The sequence below is a fragment of the Diplodia corticola genome (assembly GCF_001883845.1).
Source record: "Diplodia corticola strain CBS 112549 chromosome Unknown scaffold15, whole genome shotgun sequence".
Classification (NCBI taxonomy): Eukaryota; Fungi; Ascomycota; class Dothideomycetes; order Botryosphaeriales; family Botryosphaeriaceae; genus Diplodia; species Diplodia corticola.
The window spans coordinates 469,893-492,044 of record NW_017971494.1 but is presented as its reverse complement, the minus strand read 5'-3'; the positions used below and the strand labels follow the sequence as shown (position 1 = coordinate 492,044).

Genomic DNA, 22,152 nt, shown 5'->3' with positions numbered 1-22,152 from the left:
AATCACCTACTTACGCGTTTGGAAGGCCTGTGAGCCTCGAGAGAGATGGACTGCACGCAAAAGACGGTTGGAAGTTCCGTGTCAGCGCCATGGGCGGCGCAGGCTCGTGTCTTCATGCGGGGCAGCCGAGGTGTGCCGGCCATCACTAATCATCACCCACCAGCTCCTACCGCCTAGGCCAACCTCTCACCCAACGTTCTTATTGACGCCGCGAAGAGGCCATCGCAGGACGACGCCCTTCACTGATTCGGATTCCAGCGCCAGTTCGCCCAACCAACTCACCCGCACAACACTGCCTTGGACTCCACCGATTGAACCTGCGAACTCCCACAACCAACACCATGGACAGCTCCAAGCACGTGGCCCTCGTGATCGGCGCATCCAGAGGCATGGGTCGCCAAGTTGCCATCGACCTCGCCAGGGCTGGATATCGGGGTGAGTCGTGCTCTCGTCGGTGCGATGCTTGCTCACACTTGCAGTCGTTGTGTCCGCAAAAACCACCTCGGACGCATCCAAAGCCCACCCATTCCCGCCTGATCCGAACTCGCCGCAATCCACCATTGACACCGTGACACGCGAGATACAGGAGGCTGGTGGAGAGGCACTTGCCATTGCCGCCGACACTCGCGACCCCGACGCCGTGAAGAGCATGGTCGACCAAGCCGTGGCTGCATTTGGCCGTCTCGACGTCCTGGTCTACAACTCCGGTGCAATATGGTGGGCCTCAGTCGAGAACACGCCGGTCAAGCGATTCAAGTTGATGCAGCAAGTCAATGTCGAAGGCTTGTACAGCACCATCCAAGCGGCTCTGCCTCACTTCAAGAACCTCGGCTGGAAGGGACGCATCGTTGTTGTCAGCCCTCCCATATACTCACGCTTCTTCCGTGGCAAAGCCGCTTATGCTATGGGTAAAGTTGCCATGAGCGTGCTGACGAAAGGGCTGGCTATGGACTTTGCTCGCCAAGGCAAGGAGAACATGGCTATTTCCAGTATGTGGGTTGCCACGGCTATCCAAAGCGCTGCCACGGTTGGCAGAGAGGACGTGCTCAGTGATCTACGGAAACCGGTAAGTACTGACACCTCTTTTCTCCGAGTGCAACTAACGAACGTCGCAAGACAATCTTCTCCGATGCCGTCTTAGCCATGCTTCGAGCTCCCGTGACCGATGTCAATGGTTGTTTGGAGGTAGATGAAGATTTCCTCCGTAAAACTGGTGTCACCGACTTCTCCAAGTACAGTCTGGTTCCTGGGTCCAACCCGAGGAGAATCATGCCCGCTGAATTCCCGGATCTAACCGTTGCAGAACAAGACGATGAGGGACGACGGATGGACAGCAACAAATCGAGGACGTCAAGAATGTAGACTTTTGCACCGCTCCTGTTCGGGCCTGTGCCAAGTTACGAAGCGTTCTTCCAAGCTTCACGCTGATAGTACGAATGCTTCGACAGGTCAATCTATTTTCTCCGAGACAGCAATCGACCAACGGCATCGAAATGTGTCTTTGTCAATACGTCAATAGACAGCTGGATCTACCTTGGTTTCAGCAAAGCAATCATTAGCATCGTTTACTATTTGGCCCAGTAGCTTCCCGCCAAGCGCTCGTTTTGTAGGTGTTCTCGCGTTTTGTCGTTCCTTACATGTGCTCTTCTAGGCCCTTGGCATGACTGTCTACATCAATGTTTGCCATGGCACCAAGCATTTTGATCTCGCCTTCGATAAATGTCAGCTACTTTTCCAAGGCTCCTTTCATTCCGCCGCGTCAACAATGCTCGCTTCTGTGGGGCGCGTGCCCAGTGGGGTGTGTTTATGGAGCGGAACAAAACTCGACCCCAGTTCAGACCTATGACTACCTTCACGCCTCACCAAAATTCACTCGTTTGACGCGACAAGCTACAGCTCGCTTCGAACTTTCCACTCATTGTTTTTCGCATCGACCTCTTTTGATCATTCACCAAGGAAAGTATCAAGTACTCTACGCTTTTGACTAACCCTTAGGTTTCCGGGTAGCTGTCCAGGATGGGCGCTCCCAATGGCGTGCGCTTCTGCGCACGGCTAAGTATTTTCCTTACCCTGCTGATGTCGACTCTCGTGTCGGCCATTCCAGCACCTCCAAATGCTACTCCATCTTCTGGCGCCCCCGGCACCCAGTTGACATCTACGACGGGCAACACTTGCCCCAACACTGCAACTAACCCTTTCATAGTTGGTCCTAGGGGCTTCCACTACAGCATCAAGTGTTCCACCGATCAATACGGGGGAGATCTCAAGAGCTATGATAACTACCCCGACATCCGCGACTGCATCCGCCTTTGTGATGCGGAACCTCAGTGTGTCGCCGTTACCTGGGAATTCCTGAACGGCCGTGCCAATGGTGGACGGTGCTATTTGAAATCGGTCAACGTCCCACAGACGAGCAAGGCTACTGTCGATCTTGCCGTCTGCATGGACTGTCCTGGGATAAAGTGTCCGGATAATGAGGGACTGGTCGCGTGGTCTAACAACAAACAGTTCAAGCTTACTTGCGACAGGGAACCGTACGGTGAGTTGTCTAACGCAACATGTGGAGTAACGTGTTCGTTTGTTAACGACTAAACGTAGGCGACAATGTGAACGATGGCAGCACGAACCCAGTATACAACACGGATATCAATGGTTGCTTGAACGCCTGCGGTACAAATCCAGCTTGCTTTTCCGCTTCACTGCTCGGAAGTACTTGTTACCTCAAGGTGACGACTACGAATCCGAACTTCGTCTCCAAACCCGGTGTTTCCGCCTGGGTCAACTATGCAGGCGCGTCGAGTTCAATGACACCAGAGGCCCCGCTCACTGCAACAACACCGACAACGGCGACGACTCCAACTGCCACGAGTGTCACTGGCTCGAGTGCCACTACTTTGACTGGCACCTCGACTGCCACTACTTTGACGGGCACCTCGACTGCCACTACTTTGACTGGCACCTCGACTGCCACTGCCTCGAGCGTCACTACCTCAAGTGCTACTGCTTTGACTGGAACTACTTCGACAGCCACCACTCCCACCGGTCCGCCAGCCACTACGGCCACAGATACCGCTCGCGGATGCCCCAAATACTATACAGTCAAGAGTGGCGATGGTTGTCAGGCTATCTTGGATTCGAATGCAATTACTTTCGCCCAATTCTACTCATTAAACCCGTCGGTTGGAAACGATTGCCAGTTCTTGCAGATTGGGTATGCCTATTGTGTGGCTGCTCCGGCCTCTTCAACCACGACAATAGCCTCTTTGACGACCACAACGGCCTCTTCGACGACCATAACAGGCTCTTCGACGACGACAACAGCCTCTTTGACGACTACAACGGCTTCCTCTTCGACCATAACAGCCTCTTCGACGACCACAACGGCTTTCTCAACGATCTCCTCCACGGGGACCTCAACAGGGACCTCCACAAGGACCTCGACAACGGTGACTACGGCAACAACTCCGACTTCAACCCCGACCAGCTCGACAACTTTCAACTGTCCTGCTGATGATAATCAATTTCGCACAGTGAATGGCATACAAGTTCAGATTCTCTGTGGCCGAGATATTATCGGGTATACAGTGGAAGATAGTGAACAGTCGCAAGACTTACAAACGTGTATGCAAAGATGCATCGCAACCACTGGGTGTGTCGGAGTCACCAAGTACCAAGACTTGTGCTATTTGAAGGATGGTAATGATGAAATCCGAGCAGTTTCAGATCGAGACTCTGTGATTTTGGCGAACAGCAGCGGCTCCTCCATAACAACGGCAACTGGCACTGCCTCAAGCGTCACTGGCTCGAGTACCACTACTTTGACTGGAACTACCTCGACTGCCACTGCCTCGAGCGTCACTGGCTCGAGTACCACTACTCTGACTGGAACTACCTCGACCGCCACTGCCTCGAGCGTCACTACCTCAAGTGCTACTACTTTGACTGGAACTACCTCGACTGCCAGCCCTTCGGTAATCTCATACACGTGCTCTAGCAACGCTGACGTCATCCTGCGTACATCAAATGGTGCCCAATTCCAGCTCATTTGCGGCAAATCCAGCGGTGGTAAGTGATGAAAGAGCTCCACACTACTTACTGTACAAGACTGACAGGCATTAGTTACACCCATTTCAAGTGCACCTGGAAGTTCTTATCAAGACTGCGCCAATCAGTGCTCGACAGTATCGGGGTGTCTGTCCGTCCAGTATAGCAACAGCATGTGTACATTCAGAGGAACCGCTAACCTTGAACTGACCAATGGTGATTCCATGGTGAGGCTGTCGGATGCTGCATCTCCAGCGTCCTGTACGGCAGACGATCGAAAGGTGTTCACTGCAAATGGTTATTCTTTCCAGATTCGGTGCAATACGGCTCCCGCTGGTAAGCTCCCTAAACACCTGTGTTGAACGCATGCTAAGTGCTTGCCGCAGGTGCCTCTCTACGGTCAAATTCGGCGGCTAGTTTCCGGGAATGTGGTCAGCAGTGCGCAGCCAACAGTGACTGTAACTCGGCTGTCTTCACTGGTACGGCCTGCCAACAGTATGCTGCAATGACTGTCGACAGCAGCACTGGCACCAACTCCATCGTTAAAATCGACACTCCCCCCGCTCTCTCCTGCCCGGGTGATCTTGGAAGGTCTATATTTGTGAACAGCAAGACGTTCTACCTCTGGTGTGGGTTTCAACCAGGCGGCAGTGTGAACATTGGGAGCCTTCCATCTGGGAACGGGGTCACCACGCCTGATCAATGCCTCTACTGGTGCAATAAAAACTACCCAACTCAGTGCGACGCATCCATCTTTCTCCAAAGCGGGGTCTGCCAAGCCAACCAGGGCGACAACGGTGACAACAATGCACTTGCTGGCGCTCAAGTTTTCAGAACCCGTTCACCACCAGCCTCCACGGCTACAACAGCGACGGCTACGAGCCAATCGATGACAACGACCCAATCGGCCACAACAACCGCAACCACTAGTACTTCGTCGCCATTAGCATGCACCCAGGATGCTGGCAAATCTTTAACCTCGGCAGGGAAAATGTACTGGCTTTACTGCAATGTTGAACCAGGTAACAGCTTTAACTTGCCAAACCAATCTTCCAAAACAAACGTTGCCAGCGTGGAAGACTGCTTAAAGTTCTGCACGGACAACTATGGCACGCAATGTGATGTGGCAATTTTAAACTCGTCAAACACCTGCCAGTGCAAGTCAGGCTTTAGCGCAACCCAACTTAACAGCTTGCCGGGGGCAAGAGTTATGATGGCTAGAGATCCGGGTTCTGCTACGACGACGACCACAGCCAGTTCAAGTTCGGGATCCTCGGGATCCTCCTCCTCAGCACCATCCACGACGTCGTCGCCATCAACGACGTCGGCGTCGTCTAGCAGCAGCAGTTCCTCCTTGTCCCCAAGTACTGCAACAACCGCGACAACAGGGACGCCCACAGGGACCTCCACAGCTTCTTCCACGGCTTCCTCAACCAGCAGTTCCTCCTTGTCCCCAAGTACTGCAACAACCGTGACAACAGGGACCTCCACAGCTTCTTCCACGGCTTCTTCCACAGCTTCCCTAACCAGCAGTTCCTCCTTATCCCTAAGTACTGCAACAACCGCGACAACAGGGGCCCTTACAGGAACCTCTTCTTCAACAACTGGATCCACTACAGGGGGGTCCTCGACCACAGCCTCATCTACAGGCACTTCTACTGGAACCTCTTCTTCAACAACTGGATCCACTACAGGCACCTCTTCCTCAACGACTGGATCCAACACTTCTGGGACGTCCATCGGTACGTCTACGTCAACAGGTACTTCGCTGTCCACTGGGATCTTCACGCCGACCACCACCAGCGACACTCAAACTTCGGCTGGTACCTCGACTTCGGCTGGTACCTCGACTTCGGCTGGTACCTCGACTTCGGCTGGTACCTCGACTTCGGCTGGTACCTCGACTTCGGCTGGCACCTCGACTTCGACCACCGCAAGCACTAGCACTCCTACATCGGCACTGGCATGCCCCCAGGATTCCCGCAAGCCTATAACAGTAGAATCGAAAACGTACTGGCTTTACTGCGACGTTGAACCCGGGAATAGTTTCAACTTGCCACCTACATCTTCCAAAACAAATGTTGACACGGTAGAGGAGTGTTTGAAATTCTGCACTGACGGTTTCGGAACGAGATGTGATGTAGCAATTTTGAACAGTTCAAATACCTGTCAGTGCAAGGAAAAGTTCAACACCGAGCTGAACAAGTTAACGGGGGCTAGAGTCATGTTGGCTAGAGACCCGAGTACAGTTTCTACTTCAGCGGTGATAAGCACTACTTCTTCAAGCTTGACAACCAGTACCTCATTCGGCTCAAATCCAACGGGTTCCATCACCTCTTCCAGCTCCTCCTCTAGCTCCTCCTCTAGTACGAGTACTTCTCCTTCCCCGGTAACGAGCAGCATATCCGCTTCCTCCTCCACCGCCTCGACGCTTAGCACAACCACTAGCTCATCGTCCATGAGCTCCACCGGCACTTCAATCATCACTTCCTCCACTGCAACCGCCCCGCCGGCCAACACGCCTTCTGATACCGCCTCCGGCTGCTCCAAGTATTACACAATCGTTAGCGGTGATACTTGCCAGGGTGTCTTAGGTGATAACGGAATAACGTTTTCACAGCTTTATGCATGGAATCCATCCATAGGAGACGATTGCCAGTTCTTGCAGATCGGCTATGCATATTGTGTAGCTGCTCCGGTTACCTCGAGAACTATCACTTCGACGGACACGGGTACCCCTTCCAGTTCAACCAACACGGCGTCTAGCTCAGCCACCAGTACCTCTTCCAGCTCCTCTTCCTTTGGAACGAGCACTTCTCCTTCCTCCGTAACAGGCACTTCATTCTCCTCCTCTAGAACGGACGCTTCTTCTTCCTCTACAAGTGCCACCTCACCATCGAGGAGCACTTCCGCTTCCTTCTCCACCACCGCCTCAACGCTTAGCACTATCACCAGCTCGTCATCCAGGAGCTCCACCGGCACTTCGACCGGCACTTCGTCCGTCACTTCGACCGTCACTTCCTCCACTACGACCGCAACGCCGGCTAATGCGCCTGCTGACACTACTCCCGGATGCCCCAAGTTCTATACCGTCGCTAGCGGTGATAGCTGCCAGGCTATCTTCGATCAGAATGGGATAACGTTCGCACAGTTCTACTCATGGAACCCATCGGTTGGAAACGATTGCCAGTTCTTACAGATCGGGGGTGCCTACTGTGTGGCTGTTCCGACCACCGCTTCGACGACCAGTTCAACCTCGAGCTCTTCGTCAGCGCCATCCACGACGGCGACATCGTCTAGCAACAGCTCTTCCTCCTCGTCAGCGCCATCCACGACGGCGACATCGCCTAGTAACAGCTCTTCCTCCCCGTCATCGTCCTCATCTTCAGGGTCGCCAACTTTCTCCTCCTCCTCAGCGTCGTCCACTTCCCAGTCCTCGTCCACCTCCTCTTCCTCATTCTCCGCCACTGGCTCCGCCTCACCGTCATCGAGTAGTTTGAGGTCATCCGCGACTGGTTCAAGTTCAACCCCCTCATGGGCCACTAGTCCAGCCTCCTCATCCGCCACCAATTCAACTTCATCAACCTCATCACCAGCACCTACTTCGTCGGCAACCACTCCGCCGGACACCGCTCGTGGCTGTACTAAGTACTACACCGTCGCTCCTGGAGACACTTGCATGGCAGTGCTAGTTGCGAACGTGATAAATTTCTCACAGTTTTACGCATGGAATCCCTCGGTGGGGAACGACTGCCAGTTTTTGCAAGTCGGTTATTCCTACTGTGTAGCTGGTGGTCCGACTACTTCAACGGTCACGACAGCTACCACCACCAGCACATCAAGTAGCTCCACTACTCCAACCGCTTCTTGCTTGCCTGCTCCTGGCCTTCAATATACCACTGGCGGAAAGAATTATCGGATCATTTGCGACACGGACAGTGACCCATCAAGCTACGACAATGCCGCCGCTCCAAACGCGCAAGCTTGCGCTGATCTATGTGCACAACGACCCCGCTGTATAGCTGCAACCTTTACAACCCAGTGTTATTTTAAGGATAGCGTTATGACTGTGCGAAGTAGCAGCGTCGGTACCATCTTCATCCAACTGGATACGACGACCAGCTCAGGCAGTAGCATGTCCTCGACATCGAGCAGTAGTGGCTCTTCATCATCGAGCACCACTGCCTCAACATTGGGGTCTTCCTCAACGAGTCCCAGCGCTTCGACTTCGATCAGCACAGTGACTTCTTCGTCAGTCACGTCGCCGACCACTTCCTCCAACCCAACCAGCTCAACCATGACTTCGAGCAGCTCCACTGCTACCTCCGCCCCGTCTTGTCTCCCAACGCCCGGCCTCCTTTACAACAGTGCTAATGGTAAATCCTACCGGATCATCTGCGATACAGACAATGGTGTAGGCAGTTACACCAACGTCCCATCTGCAACCAATCCTGCCATGTGTGCTGAGGCATGCTCCCTGGATAGCATGTGTAGAGCTGCCAGCTACACTTCTAATTGCTGGCTGAAGAGTTCTGCTGGTACCCCCGGGCCCAGCACTGTCGGAACCATTTTCATCGAGTTTGTTCAGTCGTCGACGTCTAGCTTTTCAAGCTCGACTGGAGCTTCTACAACCAGCGGAAGTTCGAGTTCGTCAATTTCCCAATCACTCACTCCGTCGACGACTACGTCTAGTGCATTAACAACATCTGGATCTTCCACCTCTGGGTCTTCCACTTCCGGATCAACAACGTCTGGATCTTCCACCTCTGGGTCTTCCACTTCCGGATCAACAACGTCTGGATCTTCCGCTTCTGGGTCTTCCACTTCTGAGTCAACAACATCTGGATCTACGACATCTGGATCATCCACCTCGCCAGGCTCGAGCAGTACAAGCTCTTCCATCTCTGGTACTGCAAGTTCGTCCAGCTGGGACAGCTCAAGCACTACAGTATCTAGCAGTACGGCTTCATCAAACTCGTATAGCTCAAGCACTACAGTCTCTCGCAGTACGAGCTCCTCCAGTTCGAGTAGCTCAACTTCTGCATCTGCTGGCTCAGGCACTACCGGCTCCACGACCACGAATACATCGACATCGGGTAGCTCGACTGTTTCCTCAACTTCTTCAACTTCTCCAACGTCTACTGCAACGCCATCTTGCCCCGCATCGAATGGTCTGGTGTACAGTGTCGGCTCGAAGAGATTTCTGATTCACTGCGATACTGATAGCAATGTCAACTCAGCCTCGGATCACGCTGCAAACAGCCTACTTGATTGTATTAATAGTTGCGCCGCAGACGACACGTGTGTTGCTGCAAGTTACAGCAACCGCTGCTACCACAAGACATCGCTTGGAGCTCTCTCCTTTAGCCCTGTGGGAACATCCTTCCTGGAATTGCTCACAAATCCAAGTGACACCTCGACATCCTCAATGCCATCATCGGGCACGTCTACTATATCAAACACTAGCGGATCCTTGAGCTCCTCGGCAACTAGCAGCTCATCAGCATCGAGTGCTTCGAACACTGCTTCATCATCCTCGTCATCGACGAGCTCCTCAAATACCTTCTCATCCAGCCCAACCTCGTCCATAATTTCGGTTACAGATTCATTCACCTCATCTGCCGCCACACTATCTTCTACAAGTTCCTCAGGAGGATCGCCAGTTACAACGACCGTATCGTCAAGTGGAACTACCGGTTCTTCTGTTGTCTCAACTACCACATCGAATACACCGTCCGCCTCGCCCATTTGCCCCGGCTCAAACGGAAGCCAGTACACAGTGGGCTCACGAACTTTCGAAATTCGTTGCAACGCGGATAATGACCCGCAGTCCTACGATGATAGAACCGTTACCAGTCTTGGAGAATGCTTGTCCATCTGCGGAGCGGATCCGAGTTGCCAGTCTGCGAGCTACACTAATCGCTGTTATCTGAAGCGCTCAGTCGGCACAATCAAACCTAACGACGGTACTTCGCATTTGGTGGTGTTGGTATCTGGTTCCTCTAGCTCCTCCTCATCCTCGAGTGGGGCTAGCTCTTCCGTATCATCATCTGGATCATCTTTAAGCACATCTGTCTCCTCTACAGACTCGTCCTTCACTTCCTCAGCTTCTCAGACTGGGTCATCTTCAAGTACCTCAACCCCCTCGACCGGATCGTTCGGGACTTCCACTTCCGCATCGTCTTCAGGCGAAACCTCGACAATGTCCTCTTCGGCCACCACCTCATCCACAATTTATTCTTCGACAGTGTCTTCTTCAACAATGTTTGCATCCACGACCATAGTCTCTCCGACCACGACATACTCGACAACAGCCTCTTCAACGTCGTCGTCGGCAACACCCTCCTCGACGACATTGCCGTCATGCCCTGGCTTCAATGGTCAGACTTTCATGTTGGGCGGGGTCACTTTCAAAGTCTACTGTGATAGCGATACTCCAACCGGTAAGTAATTTCCCCATACAAATAGAGATTATGGCTGACACTGTATAGTACCGACTCTTTACAACCGCGCTGCCAATAGCATTTCCGATTGTGCGGCAATCTGTGCCCAGGACTCAATGTGCGGCGCCGCTACATACACTTCCCGCTGTTATATCAAAGGCAAACTGGGTACCGTTGAGCCGAGCACAGTCGGCACGATCGTCCTTGAGGTGATCCAGGTCTCCTCCAGCTCGTCTTCCAGTAGCAGTATGTCTACTGCATTCACGACGACATACACAGGACCGTCGACGGGCCCGTCGTCAACAACAACCAGCTCTTCGCGAACTTCGACCACAGATACATCGGTATCCAGCACCGCCACAACCCCGTCCTCAACTCCTTCTGCCATGCCTGCATGTCCGGACTGGAATAATAAGGAATACACAGCCAACGGAGTGACCTTTGAGATCCTTTGCAACACCGATAATGATGGTACGTCCATGTTGCTTCTGCACGTCGCGGGTACATGCTAAAAAACGATCACAGTGAACTCTTACACAAACGTCGCTGCCAATAACATTGCAGATTGTGCTGCCGCATGCTCTGACGACACACGATGCCTTGTAGCAAGCTTCACGTCCCGATGCTACTTGAAGTCGAGTGTAGGGAACCTTATTGACGCAAGTAGTGTCGGAACAATATTCCTTCGTCGTGTCCCGACCAGCACCACAGGATCTCGCAGCTCATCCACTTACACTGGAACGACAACTTCCAGCTGGTCGTCTGAATCCTCGAGCAGCCAAATTTCAACTTCCGCGCCCAGTTCCACATCAACGGGTAGTGCGACCCCATCTTTACCCACTGGATCCTCGACCAGCCAAACTTCAACTTCCGCGCCCAGTTCCACATCAACGAGTAGTACAAGCCAATCTTTGTCTAATGGATCCACGGGCACTCAGAGTTCATCGGCTTCCGCTTCCAGTTTCACATCAACAGGTAGTGCGAGCCCATCTTTGCCGAATGGATCCATGAGCACTCAGAGTTCATCAACTTCCGGGTCCAGTTCCACAATATTTAGTAGCGCATCTTCCATATCTAAGAACTCTATTACTTCTACAAGGACGAGTACTGCTGAAACAACCACGACTGGAAGCTGGTCGGTTCCAGATGAGACCACAGGTATTACATCGACACCGAGCATTGAGACGCAAAGAACGAGCAATGAAATCTCTACTTCCACGTCGATCTCGGCCTCAACTCAAACGTCTGACAAATGGACTGGCTCAAGTACAACAATATCAACCGGCAGTTGGGGTACTTCGATTTCCACATTACCATCCAGCACCGCAAGCGGTTCGACCTCGATCGGTTCTACCACGTTAACAATCTCTTCGAGTAATTCGATTTCCACGCTCATGACCACTACTGGAACAGGATCGACTTCAAGTACAGCGAGTGACAGCTTCAGCTCAACAACAGATACCGCTCGTACCTGTACTAAGTATTATACCGTTAAGAACGGTGATACTTGCCAGGCTCTCTTCGACGAGAACGGGATAACATTCCCACAGTTCTACGCATGGAACCCGTCGGTTGGAGATGATTGTCAATTCCTGCAAATAGGCGTTGCCTATTGTGTAGCTGCTTCGGGTACCTCGAGGTCTATCAGTACTACCACCCTCACTACCGAAAGTGGTGCAATTACGACTAGCGGTACGTCGACTACTACAACGGGTTCTACTTCATCACCAGCTGTGAGCCTTTCTACCAATTCCAGCACGGGCTCGGGATCGACATCAAGCACTGGGGCCACAGGCACGCCTGGCTCATCAAGCAGTTCAGCCATATCGATCAACAGCATGACAACAAGTACAGCAAATGGAAGCCCTACTTTATCCACCGGTTTTGTTTCAAACTCTCACCTTACGGGCCCAACATCAAGTTCGATCTTTAGTAGCACATCGTCCTCCGGCGGCTCCTTCATTTCTGAGAACTCTGTTACTCCCACATGGACAGGTACTACTGAAACAACTTCTGCAAGTCAGTCAATCCCGACCCTGAGTGAGTCGGTTACCACGAGGAGTACAGTTTCTACAGCCACAACAACTTTGAGCCTCCGGTCGAGTGATGCGACCTCCACACAAACCACGGGCACGATGTCCGGCTCAAATACTTCAACTTTCACACCAACAAGTAGCCCTTTCAGTGGTAGCTCAAGAGGTTCTACTACAATCGTATCAACCATCTCTTCGAGTACTTCAGTTTCTAGTGGGAATGGGCCAACTTCAACACCGTCGGCTATATCTGAAAACGCATCAGCTTCAGCAAGTGGTACTTCAAGTACAGGGAGTGGCAGCTCAAGCATATCATCTGATTCAAAATCAGTACTGACAACCAATAGCTGGAGTGATTCGACATCCAGCGCTACTACTCCAATACCAAGCTCAAGCACGTCATCTGGTTCAAAATCGGTACTATCAACCGGTAGCTGGAGTGGTTCGACGTCCAGTGTTGCTACTCCAACACCCAGCCCAAGCACGTCGTCTGGTTCAACATCGGCACTACCAACTAGTAACCGGAGTGGTTCGACCTCCAGTGTTACTCCTCCAACACCCAGCTCAAGCGCGTCGTCTGGAACATCGGTACTATCGACTGATAGTTGGAGTGGTTCAACCTCCAGTGTTACGTCGAGCAGCTCAAGTTCAACTCAAACGATGAATACTTGGGACAGCTCGATTTCAACAGTATCTACAATCTCTTCGAGTAATTTGATGTCCACGCTCACGACCACAGCTGGAAAATCAACCTTAACAACGGTCACGGGAGATAGTGGCATCAGCTCTACTTCAACAAAATCCATGAGCCTTTCGACCGGTTCTAGTACATCAACAAGTGTCATCGGGCTTAGTTCGTCATCATCTGTGAGCGTTTCCAGTGGCTCAGGTGTACCCCCAACTGGGTCTGGCTCCAGCACAACAAGCATGACGCCCACGAACTCGCCAACGGTTGTCAGTTGTCCCGTGTCCAACGGTACGATTTACGATGCTCAGACGGTGCCGAACGCTGAATTCTCCCTTGAGTGCGGCGTGGACTACCAAGACAATAATATCGACTTCCCAGAAGGCTATAAGATTTCCAAACGCGCTCCTATAGCGGGAGTCAGCTTCATCGATTGCGTTGAGTTCTGCGCGCGTCTCTGCGACTGCGTCTCCATCAGCTACTCGTTCTCGACCAACACTTGCCAGCCGAAGAGTGCGCTGGGAGACAAAGTCGAGGCATCTACCGCCAACGATATCATCAACGCTCGGCGGATACAGCCCGGCTGCATTTCGAGCAGCTCCTCCAGCGCGGGCCCCACCAGCGCGGGCCCGGTCATCTCTTCAACCTCGTCGTCCAGCGGAACTGGCAGCGCGCAATCAACAACTGCAAGGCCACCGTCGGTGACGACCGGGGGATCCAGCCTCACCACCAACACACTATCTGATGGTGGGCAGGTCACGGTGACGACGACACAGGTGCTGACGACGACGTTGACGCTGTCGAACGGTGGGACCACCATCATCACCACGCAGATCACGACCGTGTGCTTCACGGGCTCGGTCGTCAGCTCGTCGACGTACTGGACCACCAGCACGCCGCCTTCGTCCCCGACGACGTCTCCGAACTCGTCCACGGCGACGCCGACGGCGCTGCCCGAATCGTTCTGCAACACGAACCCGATCACGAAGATCATACCTGTCTGGCCCAGCCAGACGTTGATGACTGCGAGCAGTGTCCCTTCTAGCACTGGGCCTTCGATGGGTAAGAGGGAGAATACGCTAAGGGCGGATGGGATATAGGGATAAAACGTGGGGTTTCCACAGCGGCTTGACAGAGAGTCACGCGTTGCATGAGCGTCTTTATTTTCCCTATTCTTTTTCTTTCCTGGCCTTTTGAACCACAGCCTCTTGTTTTTCTCGGCCGAATCGCGAAGGAGGGGTTTTCTTTGGAGGAGTTCTTCATGGAGGAGTAGTTTATGGCGGAATGTTTTGTGATGGGGATCTTTCCGGTTTCATTGCGCTCTTCTAAAGTAATTCAGGATTCTGTTTCGATAGCAACGGCAACGATAATATCAGGGATAACGCGTTTACGTACTTCAAAAACACGGCGTGGAATGCCACCGTCGCACACTCCGCTTTGCCTTCCATTAGCCGGATAAGTGGTACAGAGGAAAGACATATCGGAGTTCGCCGGATCGGCAACGAGCTGAAGGAGGGAAAGCACAGGAAGCGCGGGATGCCGGTCAAAGATAAGCAAAGAGAAGTTGTAAATACTAGTAGGCGACTCGCGCCAAGGAGCCAAGGCAGGAGCATCCAAGGCGGGGCCCGGGGGCGGCGGCCAACCACAAGCCGCGGCGGGGGCACGCCGCCGTCGTCGACAACGTCCCGCGCCCGGCCAAGGAGGGAGGGGCCCTTTTTGCGTGCCAAGCAGCGCCCGCTCATTTCTGCCGCTTAGCCCGCTCTCTACCAAGAAGAACCAAGCAGTGATAGTGCGGCGAGCCAGCACGAGGGACAGCGCTGAGGCTGGTTCCCAGCTGGCACCAGGCAGAGTCTCGCTTCGACTTCATATTGCTCCACTTTTGTCGGGATGCGGATTGACTCGATTGAGACGGTAGGGTGGCACAAGCTTTGTGCAAATTGAAGCTCTCGCACATGCAGGCTACATACGAGGCCCGGAGAGTTATAAGCAGCATTTTACCTTATCTGTTCTCTGTTCCTGCACCTCAACCACAGTTCGTTCGCCGCTGCGTGTCAACCTCTGGTCTTCCTTCCCTCCCTCGTCGTTCCCCTCATAGCTGGCCAATAAAACGCTCGGCACTTGAGTCGTATCCGTGTTGAGTTGGTGTGAGCTGCCTTTCGGTTTGCGATTGCTTCGCCATGGTTCAGTTCCGCGCTTCATATGCCATCGCGGCCTTCGTCGCAGCTCTGTTCGGGGCGGGCTGCGAGGCTCAAACTTTCCAGCGTCTCGGCGCGTGTCCTAGCCTTGGTGTGTTTTGCATATGCGGGTCATCACCCGTCCCGCTCGTCCAGGAGGGGGCACGTGGTGATGTACCATGCTGCCCCCCGCCCTTTTCGACGTTGGGCACATGCTGATCATTGACTACCAGGCTGTATCTTCCCCCCGGACCAGTAAGCATTCCCGTTGCGCCTCGATAGACTACTCCATGGATTACGTAGTACTCCCTTCCACAGGTGTGGTGCTGATTACGTTGCAGAGCCGACTTTCTGGCCGGACAGTACTTTGACGTCCGTCTCGAGGTGCATGCGCCGTTGAACGGTTCTCAAGCCATTGGAAGGCGCGCAGATGAGAACTTCAAGTTCACCATCGCCAAAGTCGACGAGGGTGGCGCTCTGTCTGAGGCTGTCAGCGCGACCGATTACTTCGGTACCGAAGAGCCGGAGCTTGAGAAGTGGGACTTCTCCTGGTACGAGGGTGGGTTGTTCGGCGCCCTTCAGGTGGTGATTGAATATGCGTGCTGATTTGAGTAGACCTCTTCGCCAGAGATGCCGGAAGGGCTACCCTTGTCGATGTCACTGCAAAGGCTTATCGCAAGGTGGCTCTGTACGAGCCGGGTGAGTACGTCGCGACTCTGACGTACAACAATGGCACTCAGACCAAGGCGACTTGGCTCGTTCGTGACATGGCCGAAGTCCGCCGCACCAAGAACGTCATCTTCTTCATTGGTGATGGTATGACCACGAACATGATCACTGTCAGTACAGTCTTGCAAATGTTGGCAAAGAGCGTTGAGCTGACCATATCTCCAGGCTGCCCGCTTGATTGCCCACAAACAGGTCAACGGCAAGTACCAGACGAGGATGCAGCTGGATCAGTTCCCCGTATTGGGCCACCAGATGACTCACTCTCTGGACACCTTCATCACCGACTCGGCCAACTCAGCAAGCGCCCTCAACACCGGCCATAAGAGCTCCTCGGGTGCTCTGGGCGTCTACGCCGACTCGAGCAAAGACCCCTTCGACGACCCCAAGGTTGAAACCATCGCCGAAATCTTCCAGCGCGTCCATGGCGGCCACATTGGCATTGTCAGCACTGCCTTTATCGCCGACGCCACGCCCGCCGCCATCAATGCGCACACGCGTGAGCGTGGCACGTATGCCCAAATCGTCGACATGATGCTGAATGGCAACACCAACTACACGTGGTCCGAGTGGAACAGCCCCGATGTCATCTTCGGTGGTGGCGGAGAGCAGTTCTACAATTCGACACGAGGTGGCAAGACTCACCAGGACAAGGACTACTACGTCGAGTTTGCGAATGCCGGCTACAACATTGTTCTGGACAAGGACGAGCTCGAAGAGACTGCCAACGATACCAAGACGCTAGGCATCTTCTCCACGTCCAACCTGGCCAAGTGGCTTGACAGAAACGTGAGTGACGGGCGACCTGAATGTGTTTTTGCAGCTCGCTGATGTTCGCAGGTATACACGGCCAACCTGAACCAGTCGCTCAGCCCGAGCGGCGACGAGACGGCGGCCCTCAACCAGCCGGGTCTCAAGGAGATGACGCTCAAGGCCATCGACATCCTCGCGGCCCGTTCGGGCGAGGACGACAAGGGCTTCTTCCTGATGTCCGAGGCGGCATCCATCGACAAGATGATGCACGTACTCGACTACGATCGTGCGCTCGGAGAACTGTTGGAGCTCGACGACACGGTCAAGGCGACGGTGGCCAAGCTCAAGGCGCTCGACCAGCTCAAGGACACGCTGATCCTGGTGACGGCGGACCACGGGCACGGCTTCGACGTCATGGGCAGCGTCGACACGAAGTATCTGGCGGCGCAGACGGACGGGCGCAAGAAGCGCGACGCGGTGGGCGTGTACGAGCGGTCGGGGCAGTCGCAGTACGTGATGACGGGCAACCTGACGTACACGGACGGCGGGTTCCCCAGCACGTGGGAGCCCGACTACACGCTCTTCGCGGGCGTCTCGGCCAACCCGGACCGGCGCGAGGACTACCGGGTGCACAAGCACGGCCCGCGCGAGCCGGCGGTGGAGTTGGTCGAGGACTCGGACGACTTCCACGCCAACCCGGAGGATGCACCGGCGGGGCTCGAGTTGAATGGCAATCTGCCGGTCGACTACGACCAGGGCGTGCACAGCCTGACGGACGTGCCCGTCTTCGCAACCGGCCCGTGCCAGGAGCTTTTTGGAGGCGTGTACAGTAACATTGACGTGTTTTTCAAAATGGCCGAGTGTTTGGGGTTGAGCAGGACTGCTGTGTTCCGGTAGATGGCAGAAATATAGATCGAGCGTTCCACACGTTGCATGCTTTGATGGGCGGGAGTTGAAGATGGCGGTTGTTGATTGCCGCAATTGGTGACCACAGGCTGGGGCGGTGACTGATCGGCCGCGATGAAATTTTCGAGTGTGACGGCCGCAGGGCCCGTGTTGGGCCAAAGCGAACAGAGCCGGGCTGGTGTCGTGCTCGTGTCGGGCGGTGAGTGGGTGGCAGAGGAAGCGTGCGGGCGTCAATCCAACAGTGAAGTCACTGAAGCGGGCGCCAAGACGTCAACCAAAGGCTGCTGCATTCTTCACGTCTCGTGCGCTCTCCGTCCGCTCTCTTTCACCACCCCGCCAACCCTCGAGCGCCCTCCTTCCTGCCTCGCCGACCGAGCCACTCTCTTCCGCCGCCTCGCCCCGCGCACATGGCTGCCCGATAGCCCGCACACCCCCGCCGAACTTTTCTAGCCCGACCACCGCAACAACACCGCTCCCGACCCTTCTCGCCTGCCCGAAGCGCACGCCTCCGCAGCTTCGCACCTTCGACGGCGGCGGCAGGATGGAGGCTCAGGTACCCCCAGCCTCAGATTGCTCCGCCGCCGCGCCCGCGCTGACTCCAACCTCGCCCAGGTCGAAAATGCCATCCAGATCGCCTGGAACCCCGCGGCCGACCACGAGCTGAAGACCCAGGCCATAAACTTCCTCAACCAGATCCGCGCCGAGCCTGACCAGGCCTGGTCCGTGTGCCTCTCGCTCTTCACCCGCCACCCGCGCCCCAATGAGATTGTGCGCCATTTCGTCCTCGAAATCGTCAACAATGCCGTCCAGACCCAGCGCCTCGACCTCCAGAGCCTCGCCTACATCCGCGACAACGTCATGCAGTACATCCGCTCCGTCTACCAGAGCCCCGCCTCGGACCAGATCGACACCACCCACATCCAGAACAAGATAACCCAGACAATCACCTACCTGTTCACCACCCTGTACGCCCAGGGCTGGGAGTCGTTCTTTGAGGACTTCCGCTCCCTGGCGAGCGAGGACAATTTCCCTGCCACCATGCTGTACTTGCGCGTGCTGAACTCGGTGCACGACGAGATCGCCGACGTGCTCATGTCGCGCTCCCCCGAGGAGTCGCGCCGCAACGCCGAGCTCAAGGACCTTGTCCGCGCCCGCGATGCCCAGAACATCTCTGTCGCGTGGCAGGGCATCTTGAGCCGCTGGCGCCAGACGGACCTTGGTCTCATCGAGATGTGCCTGAAGACTGTTGCGCGCTGGGTCAGCTGGATCGACATCTCTCTGGTGGTCAACGATGGCATGCTGCACAATCTGTTCGAGATTGCCGGCCAGCAGGGCGTCATGTCGTCCGAGACGCCCGAAGGCCGCGTTCGCGATGCCGCCATCGACACCTTCACCGAGACGGTGGGCAAAAAGATGAAGCCGCCGGACAAGGTCCAGCTCATTTCCTTCCTGAACCTCGGGAACGTCGTAGGCCAGCTGATCGCCAGCCCCAGCATCGTCGACCAGAGCGTTTCTACCTATGACAACGATCTGGCCGAGGCCGTGGCTAAGCTAGTCAACACCACCATGTTCGATATTGTCAAGGTGCTCGATACTGACTCGGCCGATGACGCCACCAAGCAGCAGGCCAACGAGCTGCTCGGCGCCTTCGTTCCCTACCTACTCCGCTTCTTTTCAGATGAATATGACGAAATTTGCTCCACAGTGATTCCCTCGCTCACCGACTTGCTGACCCTCTTCCGCAAGATTGTCAAGGCCAAGGGCGCGCTTCCGCCAGAATATGCCTCCATGCTGTCTCCCGTTCTTGAGGCCATCATTGCCAAGATGAAGTACGACTCGACCGCCTCTTGGGGCGACGAGGATGAGCAGACGGATGAGGCTGAGTTCCAGGAGTTGCGCAAGAGATTGCATGTCTTGCAGCAGCAGGTCGCTGCCATCGACGAGAACCTGTACATCGAGACCTTATCCAACAAGATTGCTCTTATCATCAGTTCCTACGACCAGCCAAACTCTGGCATGAGCTGGCGGGACGTTGAGCTTGCCCTCCATGAGATGTACCTCTTTGGAGAGCTGGCTGTGAAGAATGGCGGCATGTACTCCAAGCGGGAGCCGTCATCCGTGGCCTCGGCACGACTTATCGAGATGATGGCCAAGATGGTCGAGTCGAGTATGCCACAAACTTCATTGCGTCGTAAAGTATACGGCTAATCTGTTTTCCCCCCTCTCAGACATTGCCGCTTCGGACGAGTTCCCTGTCATCCCTCTCCAGTACATGGAGATCTGCGTTCGCTACTCCGCCTTCTTCGAGCAGAACTCTGGCCTCATCCCCAAGGTGCTCGAGAATCTCGTCCGCCTTATTCACAGCGACCATCGCAAGCTCAAGCTCCGCTCCTGGTACCTCTTCTATCGCTTCGTCAAGCCGTTGCGCCAGCAGATTGGTCCGGTCTCGCAGACAGTCATTCAAGCCATTGGCGATCTTCTGACCATCAGAGCTGAGTTGCCTGATGATAACGATGAGGATGACATGTCTTCTGAAGATAACGGCCAGTCTGCTGATGCAACCTTTAATAGTCAACTTTACTTGTTCGAGGCAGTCGGATGCATGGCATCGCCTTCCTCCGTACCCGTTGAAGTCAAGATTGTCTACGGTCGGGAAGTACTAAACCCGCTCTTCGCCGACTTGGAGCACAACCTTGGACCGGCTAAGAGCGGCGATGAGCGTGCCATCCTTCAGGTGCACCACCTGATTGAGGCTATTGGTACTCTGGCCCGCGGTTTCTCGGACTGGATGCCCGGTGCTTCCGGTGCTCCTCCTGCAGATGAGGTTTCGGAGGAGTTCACCCGTGCTGCCGAGGTCATTCTCGTTGCGTTGGAATCTCTCAACTCGTCCATGACTATCCGCACAGGCGCCCGCTTCGCCTTCTCCCGACTCATCGGTGTGCTTGGATCTCGCGTCCTGCAGCAGCTTCCTCGTTGGATCGATGGCCTACTATCGCAAAGCTCTACCAAGGATGAGATGGCTACTTTCTTGCGTTTGCTGGACCAGGTTGTCTTCGGCTTCAAGGCTGAAATCTTCAACATGCTCGATTCCCTCCTCAGTCCGTTGTTACAGCGTGTTTTTGCGGGCCTGGCAGAACCTACTACCGGCACGGATGATGAGATTCAGCTGGCTGAACTCCGCCGTGAGTATCTCAACTTCCTTCTCATCATCCTGAATAACGACCTCGGCGCCGTCTTTATCAGCAACTGTAAGTCACTGAGCTTCCAATCGTTTTTCATTAGCATGCTTACGTATCTCTTCAAAACAGCCAACCAGGCGACGTTTGATACCATCATGACAACCATTGAGCATTTCGCACGCGACCCTACCGACTACCCCACCGCACGTCTCGCCATTTCCGTCCTCACTCGCATGACCGCTGTCTGGGGCGGTCCTGACATTCCCCTCAACAGCGGCAACACTCCCAACCCGACTCTTCCCGGCTTCGATCAGTTTGCAATCTCGCGTTTCTCGCCGCTCAGCTGGAGCGTCCCTGCCACGCAGGGTTTTAATAGTAAAGATCCTCAGGCCAGGCAGGTGCTTGGTGAGCTCGGCGCGATGCAGATTGAGATACTCAAGAAGACGGGGGACGTCTACGTCCAGAACTTGAGACAGGAGCTTTCCAACATGGGTATCGATCAGCAGGGTCTTGAAGAGTATTTGGGAGCATTGACAACCAAGGGAGAAAAGGGTTTCAAGCAATATTTCCAGCAGTTTGTTGCTCGGGCTGCTGCTGCATGAAGGAGGGGAGGGAACTCTCGCAGCGATGACCTGACCTGACCCAACCTCCTCCCCCCACTTCCGGCTCCTTTTCGAGAGGCTCTTTTGCTCTCATCAAAAAATCAGGCATCATCTCTTTATTTGAAACAATTCCCCGTGCATCACATACCCCACGCAAGATACACAAAAAATACCAAAAGCTTTCTCGAATCCAATTATTCATCATTTGCCACTACGGGTGTTAATCGGGGTGGGACTTTGGCTCATGTTTCCATCTTTCCAACTCTACAAGACAAATTCTGGGGCGTCAAGTTTTGGAGTGGAGCTCTTTTTGCCATGACATTTCTGCGGCATGGGAAATCTCGTCTGGTGTTAAGTTGGGGTTTTTTTTTCCAAAGCGCGCTTTGATATTTCTCTCCCCTCGTGTGAATGATTTCTTCTTTTCCGTCTTACTACAAGAAGCTTTCTTGCGGAATCCCTTTGACCTTTTTTTTGTTTTCTCTTTTCTTTCCTCTCCTTTATCATCCTGTAGTGGAGGAGGTGGGAGGGAAAGAAGATGATGTATTTGATGCAACAGTAGGGCTAAGGAGCGAGACGCTTTCTCTTTCCATCCTTTCCCCTCTTTTTT

At 54.3% G+C, this 22,152-nt stretch overlaps 8 protein-coding genes across 8 annotated transcripts; 6 read left to right on the top strand and 2 right to left on the bottom strand.

The window, feature by feature from the left end:
• Positions 1-341: 341 nt before the first annotated feature.
• On the top strand, positions 342-1,362 carry BKCO1_15000153 (short chain dehydrogenase; the record flags this gene model as incomplete). The annotated part of the gene is made up of 3 exons (XM_020271254.1): positions 342-435; positions 480-1,066; positions 1,117-1,362. 3 exons carry the CDS (start codon positions 342-344, stop codon positions 1,360-1,362), a joined length of 927 nt encoding a protein of 308 aa, XP_020132063.1.
• Positions 1,363-2,076: 714 nt separating this feature from the next.
• On the top strand, positions 2,077-5,988 carry BKCO1_15000152 (uncharacterized protein; the record flags this gene model as incomplete). The annotated part of the gene is made up of 7 exons (XM_020271253.1): positions 2,077-2,539; positions 2,599-4,065; positions 4,120-4,380; positions 4,431-4,813; positions 4,879-4,973; positions 5,298-5,367; positions 5,410-5,988. The coding sequence occupies 7 exons, from the start codon at positions 2,077-2,079 to the stop codon at positions 5,986-5,988; spliced, it is 3,318 nt and encodes a 1,105-aa protein (XP_020132062.1).
• A 225-nt stretch (positions 5,989-6,213) lies between these two features.
• Positions 6,214-8,343, bottom strand: BKCO1_15000151 (uncharacterized protein; the record flags this gene model as incomplete). The annotated part of the gene is made up of 5 exons (XM_020271252.1): positions 6,214-6,585; positions 6,748-7,070; positions 7,135-7,160; positions 7,259-7,683; positions 8,137-8,343. The coding sequence occupies 5 exons, from the start codon at positions 8,341-8,343 to the stop codon at positions 6,214-6,216; spliced, it is 1,353 nt and encodes a 450-aa protein (XP_020132032.1).
• Positions 8,344-8,628: 285 nt separating this feature from the next.
• BKCO1_15000150 (uncharacterized protein) lies at positions 8,629-8,946 on the bottom strand (the record flags this gene model as incomplete). The annotated part of the gene is made up of 1 exon (XM_020271251.1): positions 8,629-8,946. The coding sequence occupies one exon, from the start codon at positions 8,944-8,946 to the stop codon at positions 8,629-8,631; it is 318 nt and encodes a 105-aa protein (XP_020132031.1).
• Positions 8,947-9,863: 917 nt separating this feature from the next.
• Positions 9,864-11,385, top strand: BKCO1_15000149 (wsc-domain-containing protein; the record flags this gene model as incomplete). The annotated part of the gene is made up of 5 exons (XM_020271249.1): positions 9,864-9,945; positions 9,987-10,487; positions 10,536-10,958; positions 11,013-11,128; positions 11,308-11,385. 5 exons carry the CDS (start codon positions 9,864-9,866, stop codon positions 11,383-11,385), a joined length of 1,200 nt encoding a protein of 399 aa, XP_020131969.1.
• A 2,062-nt stretch (positions 11,386-13,447) lies between these two features.
• On the top strand, positions 13,448-14,305 carry BKCO1_15000148 (uncharacterized protein; the record flags this gene model as incomplete). The annotated part of the gene is made up of 1 exon (XM_020271248.1): positions 13,448-14,305. The coding sequence occupies one exon, from the start codon at positions 13,448-13,450 to the stop codon at positions 14,303-14,305; it is 858 nt and encodes a 285-aa protein (XP_020131970.1).
• Positions 14,306-15,382: 1,077 nt separating this feature from the next.
• BKCO1_15000147 (alkaline phosphatase) lies at positions 15,383-17,755 on the top strand (the record flags this gene model as incomplete). Its single annotated transcript, XM_020271247.1, has 6 exons — positions 15,383-15,491; positions 15,613-15,634; positions 15,721-15,938; positions 15,995-16,218; positions 16,274-16,894; positions 16,946-17,755. 6 exons carry the CDS (start codon positions 15,383-15,385, stop codon positions 17,753-17,755), a joined length of 2,004 nt encoding a protein of 667 aa, XP_020131975.1.
• A 550-nt stretch (positions 17,756-18,305) lies between these two features.
• On the top strand, positions 18,306-21,545 carry BKCO1_15000146 (exportin-t; the record flags this gene model as incomplete). The annotated part of the gene is made up of 4 exons (XM_020271246.1): positions 18,306-18,317; positions 18,377-19,931; positions 19,993-21,012; positions 21,073-21,545. 4 exons carry the CDS (start codon positions 18,306-18,308, stop codon positions 21,543-21,545), a joined length of 3,060 nt encoding a protein of 1,019 aa, XP_020131976.1.
• Positions 21,546-22,152: the final 607 nt, after the last annotated feature.